We start from the raw sequence: 16,725 nt of genomic DNA, 5'->3' as shown, positions 1-16,725 counted from the left end.
ACCGTTATATGGGGGGGGGGGAACGTTGCGGCCCCCCAAAAAAAACAGAGGGGGGGGGGGGCAAATCGCAGTGCCCTGAACCCCTAATAGGGCCTGGGTCATTGTGAAAAAACTGTTGTAGCGCACCCTTGACGACCTATTAGGGGGTCGAAGGGGATTTTTTTTTTTTTTTAACTTTTTTTTTTTTTTACATTCCTACCTGTCCCTTTAGTGTATTCTTTCTCTGCACTGCACAGATGTCTTCTGCCCTGAGGGGCTCCAATCACGGCTGAGGGGGGGGGGGGGTCCCTGGCTCCATATTGCAGCTCTGCCCGCTGACTGAACTCAGTAAGCTGGCAGAGCGGCAAGAAGAGGTCATTAAAGGGGTATACCAGGCCAAAACTTTTTTTTTTATATATCAACTGGCTCCAAAAAGTTAAACAGATTTGTAAATTACTTCGATTAAAAAATCTTAATCCTTGCAATAGTTATTAGCTTCTGAAGTTGAGTTTTTTTTTTCTGTCTAACTGCTTTCTGACGACTCACGTCCCGGGAGCTGTGCAGTTCCTATGGGGATATTCTCCCAGCATGCACAGCTCCCGGGACGTGACATCATCATTGAGCAGTTAGACAGAAAACTTCAGAAGCTAATAACTATTGAAAGGATTAAGATTTTTTTAATAGAAGTAATTTACAAATCTGTTTAACTTTCCGGAGCCAGTTGATATATAAAATTTTTTTTTTTGCCTGGAATACCCCTTTAACTCCTCCCCTGCCGGCTGCTATTGGCCAGACGATCCGGCCAATAGCAGCGCTCCTGGGAGGGGTGACGAAATCGCCACCTCCCCATAGATACAGTAGGGGATTGGGGGACCCATCACCATGTATCTCCGGGTCAGCGGGTCACATGTGACCCGCATCACAGGAATCGCCACAAATCGCCGGTGTGAATTCACCGGTGATTTGCGGTGATCGCCAACATGGGGGGGGGGGGGGGGGGGTCTGATGCGCCCCCTGGGCATTTGTGCGGGGGTGCCTGCTGATTGATATCAGCAGTCATTTCGGTCTGGTCTCCGCCACACGCACGTGCCGGTACGTCAAGGGTCCTTAAGTACCAGGGCGTCATGGCGTACCGTTACGGCATGGGTCCTTAACTTGTTAAAGGGGTTATCCAGGAAAAAACTTTATATACATTTAAATGAAAAAAAAAAAATAATATATATATATATATATATATATATATATATATATATATATACACACACATTCAAAATCTTTTCCTGGAATACCCTTTTAAATTAATTTTCTTGTTTATGCTGGCACTGAATACACTTACAATAGCCTTCAAATGATTTGTGGAATATATTATGACCCTTGTATTGTCTTCTCATTGTATTTCCAGGGGAGCCCTTTGATAACATCATGTTAATAACTGCCGCAGTAGCTAACATTATAGTCTCCATCTTACTGAGTAATCGATTCGATTATGAGGATCCTACACTATTAAGGCTGTTGAAGATTAATAATGAAAACGTCCAATTAATTGGAGGCTCGGGGGCCATGGTGAGCAGCTCAACTCCATATTATATTTAAAGGGGTCTTAAAGAAGCACTCTAAGCTATAATAAGAGAGTAAGGTAGAGGTTCATAGCTTGAGATCATAACCATACTAGATGCAATTCCATCACTTAACTGTTTTCATAATGCTGCGTACATTTGCTATGAATCCTTTGGTTACGCAGAGAGAGAGAGGGGGCGAAGTCTTATTACTGCACATGGCCATCTAATTTAAAGGAGTAGTGCAGTGAAACATAATTTATACCCTATCCAAAGGACAGAGGATAAGTTATAGATCGCGGGGGTTCGACCGTTCGGACCCCCGCAATCTCCAGAATGAGGCCCGCGCAGGAAGCCAAGGCTGACACTCCCCTCCATGTACCTCTATGGGATACATGGAGGGGCCGTGTTGGTCGCTGCTCCATATGGGGGTCAGCACGCTCCCTTCCAGCAGACTGCTGGGGTCTCCTTCAGGAATTTGTGGAGTCCCAGCGGTCATATCCCCCCCCCCCACCCCCCGCAATCTATAGCTTGTCCCACTATCCTTTAGTTATGTTTCACTACAGAACTAATTTAATATATAAGATAAGAACAAGGACAGTTCATAGTATTTAGAATATTGGGAAGATAAGATGGGCCAAATGGTTCTTATGTCCCGACACATTTTATGTTTCCATAATTGTCGGTTGCTCATGGGCAGTTTTTACTGTGTTTTTTTAGAGAAAAACTGTGATGAGGAGAATATGAATAGCACTGGTGACATGGAAGATCCTTGCACTATAGCTAATAATATAATATTAGTAAGTTGTTTTATTATACTTTTTGACACCGTACACAGGGTGTTTATTTTGTTTGATAGCCTCATTAACATGCACATGCCAGACATACCTTTCTTAGTAGAATTGCTTGCATTATTTTCTTTTTTCTATAGTCCAGGAGTCTCAGAAAGAGGTGGCCAAGGATAATTCATTCATAGGTGTTCTATATCTATTCTATGTTTTTTTTCCCCACCTGCAGCTTTATAATGCATTTCCATCTGTCATGAGATGGTGCTCAAGAGTCCAAAGAACTGTGGCCAAGAATGTCGACGAAATGCATGCGTTTGTTCGAGAAACCTTCACCAACCAGAGGAAACATCTGGATGTAAACGACCAAAGAAATCTTATCGACTCATTTCTAGTGAAACAACAAGAGGTACTGAACTCTTATACTGATATAGTGTAGCTGAGTTTGTATTTTAGCCCAGTAGGGGGACATCATCATGTGTTATAAGATCTTTACATAGAGCTTCAGTAAAACTTACATTTTCTTAAAGGGAATCTGTCAGCTATATTTGCTGCTAATAGCTGCAGACATGGATGGATAGATTTTATCCAATGATGTTGAGTATAAAGGAAACAGCACCTTTCCTGGAGAGGATGGTGTGGCCAAACTGGGAGGTGAGGGTGAGTGAGGAAGTGTGGGTGGCCCTAAAGCAGCTTTTCTCCACTTCTATAAGTTTGGAGACCACCATCAGCTCCAAAAATACAACCGTGTCTGCAGAAGACTAATTCCCTTTATAGAGTCTAATTTATTTTCCCCATAAGAAAGCACAAGTTTTATAAATAGGACCAGGGGTGGACATATCGCCTGTGCAGCCAGTTCAGCTGGACAGGGGCCCAACATGTGAGGGGGCCCGCCGCCCTTTCCAGGGCCAGCCCTACCATGGGACCCGGTGGACCATTGATCTTTGGTGCCACTTTTCAGGGGCAGCAGTTTGCTGCCCCCCTTTTTTTGTCCCTGGTGGGTTCATGGTAGGGCCGGCCCTGCCACTGTGCTGCCACCACACACTGTTCTAAAGCGGCCGTGGCGCATAACAGCGCAGTGGGCATTTAGACAGTGAGTCTGCAGCCGACCGACCCGGGTCTGATGAGGGACATAGCTCCCCAGACCTGCGCAGGAGGATGTCAGTGGTGTCATTTGTCAGGCCGCCACCAGAGAGGAGAAGAGCTACGCAGGCCAGGTTAGTGTGTATGTGTGTGTGTCTCTGTGTGTCTCTGTGTGTGTCTGTGTGTGTGTCTGTCTGTGTTTTGGGGGGGGGCTAGGCTACCTAATGTGGGGAATGTATGCAACTTAATGTGGGGAATGTATGCAACCTAATGTTGAGAATCTATGCTACCTAACATGGGGAATCTATGCTACCTAATGTGGGGAATCTATTCTACCTAATGTGGGGAAAATATGCTACCTAATGTGGGGAAACAGCTACCTAATGTGGGGAAATTATGCTACCTAATGTGGGGAAACTATGCTAACTAATGTGGGGAACCTGCTACCTAATGTGGGGAAACGGCTACCTAATGTGGGGAAACTATGCTACCTAATGTTGGGAATCTATGCTACCTAATGAGGGAAAACAATGCTAACTATGATACCTAATGTGGGGAAACTATGCAACCTAATGTGGGAAAACTATGCTACCTGATGTGGGGAAACTAGGCTACCTAATGTGGGGAAACTAGGCTACCTAATGTGAGGAAACTATGCTACCTAATGTGTGGAAACTATGCTACCTAATGTGGGGAAACTATGCTACCTAATGTGGGGAAACTATGCTACCTAATGCTGCAGTGCAATTTTATGGCATAGTGCTTTTTTTTAGCTCTACTAACCCCTCCAGCTTCTGACTCCTCCCTGGTCTACTCCAGACTGACTGCGTACAGCACGCACTGTGACCTGATGCTGTACGCAGTTAGGTCACTTGACTCTGCAGTGTGGGATGCTGGAGACCAGCAGGGAAGGCGCTCACTTCAGGACACCCTAGTGGACATAGAGAGCAGCGGAGCAGGAGAGGTAAGTTTTAATTATTCATTTTTAGTCTGATCTGGGGTCTCATGGGACTGTCTGTCACTGTCTCAGAGCATCGAAATGGGGGGCCTGAATGAGCTGCAACATATGGGGGCCTTAATAAATAATTAACAACTGGTATTAGGGGGGTCCTCCTGAGCAACTGAAATAGGTGGTGCCCCAATGAGCAAGTGACATATGGTGTCCACCTGAGAAAGTGACGTATGAATGGGGGGGGTTCCTGAACAATTGACGTATGATGGGGGGGGGGCAGGGACATTCTTTGCACAGGGGCCCTCTGCTGTCTGTGTCCACCAATGAATAGTAAGAAGGGTGTTGTGGTATACAGTACATATAACAAATCTGACATTAGGATTAAAGAATTTGAGTACGTTTTTGTACGAGAAAGAAGAAGATGACAACAACGGGGACTGGAAGTCTTGAGTTGTGGCAGCAATGGGGGAGCGGGGAGGTGAGTGTGCAGGCTTTTTTATTTACAGTGCACCGACAAGCATATAACAAAATGTATTTTTCCCCAGAAAAAAACCTTTAAAGTAAATCTGTCATCAGAATCACCCGCACTAAACCTGTTACACAGGCTTGTAGTGCGGGTGATCCTGATTAAAACGCTCCTTACATGGTTAAAAATGGTTCAGCGCTTCTTAAGATATCTATATTTTTAGTTTTCTGTTATTCCCTGGCTTGGGACTCAGTGGGAGGTGTTATCATCTCGGACTCGGCCACACGTCATTCTAGCTGGGCGGAGCTGCCGCCCGGCTCATGAATATTCATGAACTTATCCTCCTGGTCTAATTCTTCTTTCTCGGTCTGGTGTGGAGGGCCGCGCATGCGCCGCGTTCCGTACACCCGGAAGCGGCGTTCTCTCCCCGGCTTCACTCAAGCTGTGGCCCTATACAAGTAAGAAGAAGGGCTGCATAAGTGAAAAGCCGGGGGTGGGAGGAAGGGAGGGACGGAGGGTGTATTTATTCACAAACAGACCGAGAAAGAAGAATTAGACCAGGAGGATAAGTTCATGAATATTCATGAGCCGGGCGGCAGCTCCGCCCAGCTAGAATGACGTGTGGCCGAGTCCCAGATGATAACACCTCCCACTGAGTCCCAAGCCAGGGAATAACAGAAAACTAAAAATAAAGATATCTTAAGAAGCGCTGAACCATTTTTAACCAGGTAAGGAGCGTTTTAATCAGGATCACCCGCACTACAAGTCTGTGTAACAGGTTTAGTGCGGGTGATTCTGATGACTGATTTCCTTTAAAGAATATTTAGATTTTTGAATATTTTTTACTTTTTTAAGCTCTGTTCACATTTACATAGTTTCTAGAAATAAGAGCTAGAAATAGATTGATGCTTTGTATATTATATATTTTCCATTTTCATTTTTATATTTCAGGAAAAACCAAATCCTGAATTATACTTCACCAATGAAAACCTAACAATGCTTGTTACAGATCTCTTTGGCGCTGGCATGGAGACAACTTCAACCACTCTCAGATGGGGTCTTTTGCTGATGATGAAATATCCAAACATCCAAAGTAAGAAACCTGCTTATATGCATTTTACTGTAAAAAAATGAAATAACTAATAATAACTACTATATATATATATATATATATATATATATATATATATATATATAGCGTAGAAAAGGATTATGCAGCACTCCAGATCATGCGGTGAAAAAAATGAGGTTAATTCCATCAAACAAATGCGACGTTTCGGTCGCCAGTTGCGACCATTTTCAAGCATACAAATGTGGTATAGTGCCAGGTATAAATGGAGTGGCCAATTAAAGTGCAATTACAAAGGAATATAATAAAGTAGCCAAGATAAATACAGTGCATGATATACAAATATGAACTGACACAATATAATGTGTTTAACAACATGATACATATAATAAACATAAAAGAGCCATGTAAATATATATAAAGTGTAAAAATCCATAAGTGCAATCATGTGCACATAATTAGGTGGGTAGGATCCTCCAGAAGTGGGGCGGGGGCAAGGTACACTCACCAATCACATAGGAATAACAGGCTCGGTACAGTAAGTAAGGTAAACACCCCACGTGTGCCGGTGTGTGATGCTGGAGCCGGAAATGTGCAAGGACCAATGGGACTCATTATATTGTGTCAGTTCATGTATTTTTATATCATGCATTGTATTTATCTTGGCTACTTAATTATATTCCTTTGTAATTGCACTTTAATTGGCCACTCCATTTATACCTGGCACTATACCACATTTGTATGCTTGAAAATGGTCGCAACTGGCGACCGAAACGTCGCATTTGTTTGATGGAATAAACCTCGTTTTTTTCACTGCATGATCTGGAGTGCTGCATAATCCTTTTCTACGCTGTATCCAATACCTGGGACCGTTTTTTTTTTTTAATCTGCTTGCACCCTCCTGTCTCCTCATCATTCTAGGAGTGCTGTTCCATCATATCTCTGCATATATATATATATATATATATATATATATATATATGACATCCAAAAAGAAGCAGTTTAATAAACGTGATAGCGTGGTTATTCACCAATCTTGTCAATAGTGCTCTGTTTCGGTCTTCTCAATGAGACTTTTCTCAAGTTGAGAAAGGTCTCATTGAGAAGACCAAAATGTAGCACTATTGACAAGATGGTTGAATAAACAACGCTATCATGTTTATTGGAGTGCCACTTATTTTTGAATGTCTAAAGTCATGGGGCATTTAGTCGTGTCCCCAGCAGCAGAGCACACACACAGAGGAGGAGATCCTGCACTTCTATGTCTCTATACACTGTACATACAGAGGAGTAGATCCTGCACGTCTATGTCTCTATACACTGTACACAGAGGAGTAGATCCTGCACTTCTATGTCTCTATACACTGTACACACAGAGGAGGAGATCCTGCACTTCTATGTCTCTATACACTGTACACAGAGGAGTAGATCCTGCACTTCTATGTCTCTATACACTGTACACAGAGGAGTAGATCCTGCACTTCTATATCTCTATAAACTGTACACACAGAGGAGTAGATCCTGAACTTCTATGTCTCTATACACTGTACACACAGAGGAGGAGATCCTGTACTTCTATGTCTCTATACACTGTACACACAGAGGAGGAGATTCTGCACTTCTATGTCTCTATACACTGTACACACAGAGGAGGAGATCCTGTACTTATATGTCTATATACACTGTACACACAGAGGAGGAGATCCTGCACTTCTATGTCTCTATACACTGTACACAGAGGAGGAGATGCTGCACTTTTATGTCTCTATATACTGTACACACAAAGGAGGAGATCCTGCCCTTCTATATCTCTATACACTGTACACACAGAGAAGGAGATCCTGCACTTCTATATCTCTATACACTGTACACACAGAGGAGGAGATCCTGCATTTCTATGCCTCTATACACTGTATACACAGATGAGTAGATCCTGCACTTCTATATCTCTATACACTATACACACAGAGGAGGAGATCCTGCACTTCTATATCTCTATACACTGTACACAGAGGAGGAGATCCTGTACTTCTATATCTCTATACACTGTAGACACAGAGGAGGAGATCCTGCACTTCTATATCTCTATACACTGTACACACAGAGAAGGAGATCCTGCACTTCTATATCTCTATACACTGTACACACAGAGGAGGAGATCCTGCATTTCTCTGCCTCTATACACTGTATACACAGAGGAGGAGATCCTGCACTTCTATATCTCTATACACTATACACACAGAGGAGGAGATCCTGCATTTCTATGTCTCTATACACTGTATACACAGAGGAGGAGATCCTGCACTTCTATATCTCTATACACTGTACCCAGAGGAGGAGATCCTGCACTTCTATATCTCTATACACTGTACACACAGAGGAGGAGATCCTGTACTTCTATGTCTCTATACACTGTACACATAGAGGAGATCCTGCACTTCAATGTCTCTGTGCACAGCCTAAACATCAGCAGATGAAGTATGAGCAGTCTAAACTGTGCATAAGGCCCTAGGTGAGAAATCTTACAATGTTTTCTGTGCTGCCTCTCTCTGTCTTGCTGCATCTTGTGTAAATTCATAGGCACTTCCCCAACCATCTTCCTCCTCCCCAACCTTCCATTGGCTTGTATTGCTTGGAATGTTACATAGTTACATAGTTAGTACAGTCGAAAAAAGACATATGTCCATCAAGTTCAACCAGGGAATTAAAGGGTAGGGGTGTGGCGCGATATTGGGGAAGGGATGGGATTTTATATTTCTTCATAAGCATTAATGTTATTTTGTTCCAGGAATGTATCTAATCCTGTTTTAAAGCTATTAATTTTTCCTGCTGTGACCAGTTCCTGAGGTAGACTGTTCCATAAGTTCACAGTTCTCATGGTAAAGAAGGTGTGTCGCCCCTTGAGACTAAACTTTTTCTTTTCCAGACGGAGGGAGTGCCCCCTTGTCCTTTGGGGGGGTTTAACCTGGAACAGTTTTTCTCCATATTTTTTGTATGGGCCATTAATATACTTATATACATTTATCATATCCCCCCCTTAAACGTCTCTTCTCAAGACTAAACAATTGTAACTCCTTTAATCGCTCCTCATAGCTAAGATGTTCCATGCCCCATATTAGTTTAGTCGCGCGTCTCTGCACCCTTTCCAACTCCGCAGTGTCCCTCTTATGTACAGGCGACCAAAACTGAACAGCATATTCCAGGTGAGGCCGTACCAATGCTTTATAAAGGGGGAGTATTATGTCCCTGTCCCTCGAGTCCATGCCTCTTTTTATACATGACAATATCCTGCTGGCTTTGGAAGCAGCAGCCTGACATTGCATGCTATTCTGAAGTCTGTGATCTACAAGTACACCCAGATCCTTCTCTACCAGTGACTCTGCCAGTTTAATCCCCCCTAAGACATGCGACGCATGCAGGTTATTAGTACCCAGATGCATAACTTTACATTTATCCACATTGAACCTCATTTGCCAAGTGGATGCCCAGACACTTAGTCTATCCAAGTCATCTTGTAACTTATGCACATCCTCTATAGACTGTACCATGCTACAAAGCTTGGTGTCATCTGCAAAGATAGAAACAGAGCTGTTAATACCATCCTCTATATCATTGATAAATAAATTAAACAACAGCGGTCCCAGTACTGAACCTTGGGGTACACCACTGATTACCGGGGACCAATCAGAGTAGGAATCATTGACCACCACTCTCTGGGTACGATCCATGAGCCAGTGTTCAATCCAGTTACAAACTAAAATTTCCAAACCCAAAGACCTTAACTTACCTGTCAGACATCTATGAGGGACAGTATCAAATGCTTTAGCAAAATCCAGAAACACTATATCCACAGCCATTCCTCTGTCAAGGCTTCTACTCACCTCTTCATAAAAGCAAATTAGATTGGTTTGACAACTTCTATCCTTAGTAAACCCATGCTGGCTATCACTTATAATACAATTATCCCCTATGTATTCCTGTGTGTAATCCCTTTTAAGTCGTTCAAAAATTTTACCCACAATGCACGTTAAACTTACCGGTCTATAGTTTCCTGGCGAAGACCTAGAGCCCTTTTTGAAGATTGGCACCACATTCGCCTTGCGCCAGTCCCTTGGCACAATACCAGACACCAGAGAATCTCTAAATATCATGAACAGGGGTACAGATATTACTGAACTTACCTCTCTAAGAACTCTTGGGTTCAATCCATCTGGCCCTGGAGATTTGCTTACATTTATATTATTTAACTCACCTTGTACCATCTCTACATTAAGCCAGTTCAGTACATTACATGATGTGTTACCAGCACTGACCTGTCCAATGTCAGCTCCTCCTTCTTCCCTAGTATATACAGAACTAAAGAACCCATTCAGTAGTCCCTGAGTGTACAAGGACAGAAACAGAGGACACAGATTGATTTTTAGAGTTGGATACATTCTGATGGAGAGAAGAAAAAAAACTTGATTAAAGGAGAGAAAGTACAGTTTTTGTCTAATAAGATATATTACAAAGTTTCCTATAGCTGCAACTATTGATCTATGCAAAATTTATTGAAATAACAGGTACACGTTGACATAAGTGATAAATAAAAAGTACACATAATGTCATCAAATTACTCAACTTTACACATTTTTTACATATTGGTTATATTTTTGCTTGACATAGAAAAGGTCCAAAGTGAGATTGACAAAGTTATTGGGTCAGCTGAGCCTCAAGTGAGTCATCGTAAAGATATGCCCTATACCGACGCCGTCATCCATGAGATTCAACGTTTTGGAAACATTGTGCCAAACAACTTGCCACATGCAACAACTCAAGACGTTAACTTCAGAGGATATCTCCTGCCCAAAGTAGGTTAAAAAAAAACTAAATACAAATATTGAGGCTTAGTCTTAATAGTTGTTGTAATGGTTGTAATGTAGGGAAGTGCAATGTCACCGATAGCGGCGATAGAGGTTGGCTTTATGATTGCTAAAAGTAAGAACAACAAAACTCCAATCACAAAGATCAGGGATGGGAATTAGAGAACATAAGGAATCAGAAACAATGATAAAGCAGGTTTGTGGTACAGTACTGGTGCTCAGGAGGGTAGTCAAACAATCCAAGGAACTGGTGACACTGATGAGTTTTGGCATGCAATACAGAAGTACTGGTTTGGGTAGTCAGGCAATCCATCACTCACACAGCTTCCAAACTCTGTACCTATAAACTTCTATAAACATATACTTCTCATTGTGTTTCAAAGAGTATATGTCGCTTCATGTAGCCACAATATGATGGGATAGACCCATTGTGCAGCTCATACATAAGTATATGGTTCCATGCACATAGAAAGGCCATAAATGTATTCCTCTTAGATCTGTGTACTTAAGAGTCTGAGATCCCATCCTGAACTAGATGAATTTACACAGTCACAAACCTACTGTACAAGTATTGTCATAAATATGTCCAATCTAACCTTCTCTTCAGTGTAGTCAAGGACACAAACTAATTCAACACAATATCATGATGTTATCTGAGCACACAAAAGGTTTACCTTACTTAAAGGGGTACTCCACTTGCCAGCTCAGAACTAAATGTTCCCAACGCTGATTTCGCACTGTGGGGGGTCGGCCACGCCCACTCGTAATGTTACAACCACGCCCCCTCAATGCAAGTCTATGGGAGGGGGCGTGACAGCTATCACGCTCCATCCCATAGACTTGCATTGAGGTATGTGGCCATGATGTCACAAGGGGGCGTGGCTGACCCCCACAGCGCATAAAACAGCTTTCAGAACATTTAGACACTGGGCGTCCACAGATTTTTGTCTGCCTTTGCGCTGGCTTTCTGGACATATTTCCCATTTTCATTATTGTCTATTTCAGGGAAAATATTTAAGACAGAGTGAAGCATATACTGGATAATAACTGTCTTAAATATAGACACTAAAAAAATATAATTAAAATGTCTCACATGTTATGCACAATATCCATCTAGAATGTCCCACGACCTGATTGATAAACTTCCCCACTGATTGCAAAAAAACTTATGACCAATGGCGAGAACAGCTTAATGCTCCTCTCTTCACTCTATGTCTATGAGACCTGGTTGGCCCAATTGACTTAAAGGGGTACAAAGTTATGTTCCACCCTTAATATGACTTAAGCAAATGTTAAACCCTCCAGGGAACACACGTGATCCCGCTGCTGACCTCTGTACTATATGACAAGGATCATTTTGTAAAAGCCGATGAGTTTTACCCAGAGCACTTTTTGGATTCAAGTGGAAATTTCCTAAGGAAAGAAGCATTCCTGCCCTTTTCAGCCGGTGAGTAACCCTTTCAAGGTGCTTTCTTTTAGGGCTTTCATCGAGAATGACTTGAGCTTATTTTTCCGAATGTTAACCCCTTAACGACGCAGGACGTAAATGTACGTCCTGGTGATGTGGTACTTAACGCACCAGGACATACATTTACGTTCCTGAGCTTAACCGCGGGCATCGGAGCGATGCCGGCATCATGCGCGGCAGGTCCCGGCTGTGGATCGCAGCCAGGGACCCGCCCGTAATGGCAGACACCCGCGATCCCACGGATGTCCGCCACTAACCCCTCAGATGCCGTGATCAATACAGATCACGGCATCTGCAGCATCGCGGTCACTTAACAGGATGATCGGATCGCCCGCAGCGCTGCCGCGGTGATCCTATCATCCTGCACGGCAGACGGAGGTCCCCTCACCTGGCTCCGCTGCCTTCCGGGAGTCTTCTGCTCTGATCTGCCTTCCCGCAGACCAGAGCAGAAGATGACCGATAATGCTGATCAGTGTTGTGTCCTATACATAGCACTGAACAGCATTAGCAATTGAATGGTTGCTATAAATAGTCCCCTATGGGGACTATAAGAGTGTAAAAAAAAAAGGAAAAAAAAAAGTGAAAAACCCCTCCCCCAATAAAAACGTAAATTGTCTAATTTTCCCTATTTTACCCTCAAAAAGTGTAAAAAAATTATTTTATATACATATTTGGCATCGACGCGTGCATAAATATCCGAACTATTAAAATAAAATGTAAATGATCCCGTACGGTGAACGGCGTGAACGTAAAAAAAAAAAAAAAGTACAAAATAGCTGATTTTTTATAACATTTTATTCTAAAAAACATTAATAAAAAATTTCATAAAAAGTTTTGCATAAGCAAATATGGTGTTAATAATAATTACAGATCACGGCGCAAAAAATGAGCCCTCATACTGCCGCTTATACGGAAAAATGAAAAAGTTATAGGTCTTCAAAATAGGGGGATCTTAAAGGCACTAATTTGGTTAAAAAGTTTGCGATTTTTTTTAAGCGCAACAGTAATAGAAAAGTGTATAATCATGGGTATCATTTTAATCATATTGACCCAGAGAATAAAAAACACATGTCATTTTCACCATAAATTGTACGGCGTGAAAACAAAACCTTCCAAAATTTGAAAAAATTGCGGTTTTCTTTTTAATTTCCCCACACAAATAATATTTTTTTGGTTGCGCCATACATTTTATGGTAAAGAGAGTGATGGCATTACAACAGACAACTGGTCGCGCAAAAAACAAGCCCTCATACTAGTCTGTGGATGAAAATATGAAAGAGTTATGATTTTTTGAAGGGGAGGAGGAAAAAACGAAAACGTAAAAATAAAATTGTCTTAGTCCTTAAGGTCCAAATGGGTTAAGGGGTCCTTAAGGGGTTAAAATCAATTTAAATATGTTAGGACTGGTGATGAGTGAACTTTAGAAAAATTCATTTTGCTGGGCTCGCCTAACTTTCAGGAAATGTTTGGTTCTGGTTGAACTAGTTTGCAACATACAGGCAATGGAATCAAACACATGTATTACACTGTCTAAGAGCTTTAAAGAGTACCTGCCACCATTTCCATTACTTTATATTATGCTGCTGGTATGTTGCCCTCTTCATTACCTGCCCCCCGCAGTTTTTCTTTTTCACTTTTGTCCAGTATTTCCTTCATAATCCTCTTTCAAAGCTTGCTCACTGCAGGCAGTATTCAATGTCGCTGAGCCATGTGCTCATCAGTGTCCAGGCTGCACTATGAGAGTTAGGACTCATGCATGAGTCTGAACTCTGATAGAGACTTACAGCCAGGACATGTAGGGAGACCCCTAGTGGTCAGTTTTTACAAGTCAAATATATATATATATATATATATATATATATATATATATATATATATATATATATTATGACATGGTATTAGAAAGTTGTTTCTAATACATTAAAATATGTAAGAGAGAGGCCTGTAATTCTCATCATAGGTATATCTCAACTATGAGAGACATAATGAGAAAAAAGAATCCATAAAATCACATCAGAATTTATTTGCAAATTATGGTGGAAAGTAAGTATTTGGTCTATAACAAAAGTTCATCTTAATACTTTGTTATATACCTTTTGTTGGCAATGACAGAGGTCAAATATTTTTGGTAAGTCTTCACAAGGTTTTCACACACTGTTGCTGGTATTTTGGCCCATTCCTCCATGCAGATCTCCTCTAGAGCAGTGATGTTTTGGGGCTGTCGCTGGGCAACACAGACTTTCAACTTCCTCCAAAGGTTTTCTATGGGTTGAGATCTGGAGACTGGCTAGGCCACTCAAGGACCTTGAAATGCTTCTTATGAAGCCACTCCTTTGTTGCTCGGGCGATGTGTTTGGGATCATTGTCATGCTGAAAGATCCAGCCACGTTACTTCTTCAATGCCCTGGCTGATGGAAGGAGGTTTTCACTCAAAATCTGATGATACATGGCTCCGTTCATTCTTTCCTTTACACGAATCAGTTGTCCTGGTCCCTTAGCAGAAAAACAGCCCAAAGCATGATGTTTACACCCCATGCTTCACAGTAGGTATGGTGTTCTTTGGATGCAACTCAGCATTCTTTCTCCTCCAAACACGACGAGTTGAGTTTTTACCAAAAAGTTCTACTTTGGTTTCATCTAACCATATGAGATTCTCCCAATACTCTTCTGGATCATCCAAATGCTCTCTAGCAAACTTCAGACAGGCCCGGACATGTACTGGCTTAAGGGGACACGTCTGGCACTGCATGACTTGAGTCCCTGGTGGCGTAGTATGTTACTGCTTGTAGCTTTTGTTACTTTGGTCCCAGCTCTCTGCAGGCCATTCACTAGGTCTGCCTGTGTTGTTCTGGAATTTTTGCTCGCCATTCTTGTGATTATTTTGACACCACGGGGTGAGATCTTACGTGGAGCTCCAGATCGAAGGAGATTATCAGTGATCTTGTATGTCTTCAATTCTCTAATAATTGCTCCCACAGTTGATTTCTTCACACCAAGCTGCTTGCCTATTGCAGATTCAGACTTCCCAGCCTGGTGCAGGTCTACAATTTTGTTTCTGGTGTTCTTTGACAGCATTTTGGTCTTGGCCATAGTGGAGTTTGGAGTGTGACTGTTTGAGGTTGTGGACAGGACTTTTATACTGATAACAAGTTCAAACAGGGTCCATTAATACAGGTAACGAGTGGAGGACAGAGGAGACTCTTAAAGAAGACGTTACAGGTCTGTGAGAGACAGAAATCTTGCTTGTAGATGACCAAATACTTATTTTACTGAGGAATTTTCCAGTTAATTCATAAAAAATCCTACAATGTGATTTACTGTATTTTCCCCGCATTCTGTCTCTCATAGTTGAGGTATACCTATGATGAAATTACAGGCCTCTCTCACCTTGTTTGTAGGTGACCAAATACTTGTTTCCCCCCATAATGTGCAAGTAAATTCTTTAACCCCTTAAGGACACATGACGTACTGGAACGTCATGTGTCTGCTCCCGATCTATAACGCAGGGCCACGGCGTGGCCCCGCGTCATAGCGGGTCGGGCCCGGCCTCTAACAACGACCGGGACCAGTGGCTAATAGCGCGCGGCATTGATCTCATTTTAACTGTATGGACCTACAGAATAAATATCAGGTGTCATTTTTACCGAAAAATGTACTACATAGAAACGGAAGCCCCCAAAAGTTACAAAACAGCGTTTATTTTCAATTTTGTCGCACAATGATTTTTTTTCCGTTTCACCGTAGATTTTTGGGCAAAATGACTGATGTCATTACAAAGTAGAATTAGTGGCGCAAAAAATAAGCCACCATATGTATTTTTAGGTGCAAAATTGAAAGAGTTATGATTTTTTAAAGGCAAGGAGCAAAAAAAAAAAAACGAAAATGCAAAAACGGAAAAACCCCCGATCCTTAAGGGGTTAAAAATCAGACAATGTGATTTTATGGATTTTTTTTTTCTCATTATGTCTCCTATAGTTGAGGTATACTGTATCTATGATGAAAACTACAGGCCTCTCTCATCTTCTTAAAGGGGTACTCCGCTGCTCAGCGTTTGGAACAAACTGTTCCAAATGCTGGAACCGGTGCCGAGAGCTTGTGACATCTTAGCCCCACCCCCTCATGATATCATGCCCCGCCCCCTCAATGCAAGTCTATGGGAGGGGGCTATGACGTCACAAGCTCTCGGCGCCGGCTCCAGCATTTGGAATAGTTTGTTCCAAACGTTGACTAAATACTTTTGTTCCCCCTAGATCCCCCTATTTTGAAGACCTATATTTTTTATTTTTTCTATATAAGTGGCGGTATGAGGGTTCAATTTTGCGCCGTGATCTGTACTTTTTATTGATACCATATTTGCTTATATAAAAATTTTAATACATTTTTTTTTTAAGTAAAGGTTTATTGAGGTTTTGCAAATAATAACAATACAAAAGAGATGCAAAAAAAATAATGTGTACAAGCACATAACAGTAAATAAACAGGGCCCTATCCCCATTCTCATATAA

The 16,725-nt window shown here is 41.9% G+C and overlaps 2 protein-coding genes across 7 annotated transcripts in view; one reads left to right on the top strand and one right to left on the bottom strand.

Moving 5' to 3' along the window:
- Positions 1-16,725, bottom strand: part of LOC130361225 (serine/threonine-protein kinase SBK1-like) — a 613,716-nt gene that overhangs the window by 444,917 nt on the left and 152,074 nt on the right. The window lies entirely within an intron of this gene.
- Positions 1-16,725, top strand: part of LOC130360957 (uncharacterized) — a 95,106-nt gene that overhangs the window by 68,763 nt on the left and 9,618 nt on the right. The window contains exons 15-19 of the mRNA XM_056563513.1: positions 1,382-1,542; positions 2,553-2,729; positions 5,773-5,914; positions 10,556-10,740; positions 12,058-12,199. Coding sequence (XP_056419488.1) covers positions 1,382-1,542; positions 2,553-2,729; positions 5,773-5,914; positions 10,556-10,740; positions 12,058-12,199 — 807 coding nt within the window. The remainder of the gene's footprint in view (positions 1-1,381; positions 1,543-2,552; positions 2,730-5,772; positions 5,915-10,555; positions 10,741-12,057; positions 12,200-16,725) is intronic.

The sequence above is a fragment of the Hyla sarda genome, chromosome 3 (genome assembly GCF_029499605.1).
Source record: "Hyla sarda isolate aHylSar1 chromosome 3, aHylSar1.hap1, whole genome shotgun sequence".
Lineage (NCBI taxonomy): Eukaryota > Metazoa > Chordata > Amphibia > Anura > Hylidae > Hyla > Hyla sarda.
This window is presented reverse-complemented; position numbering and strand designations above follow the sequence as displayed.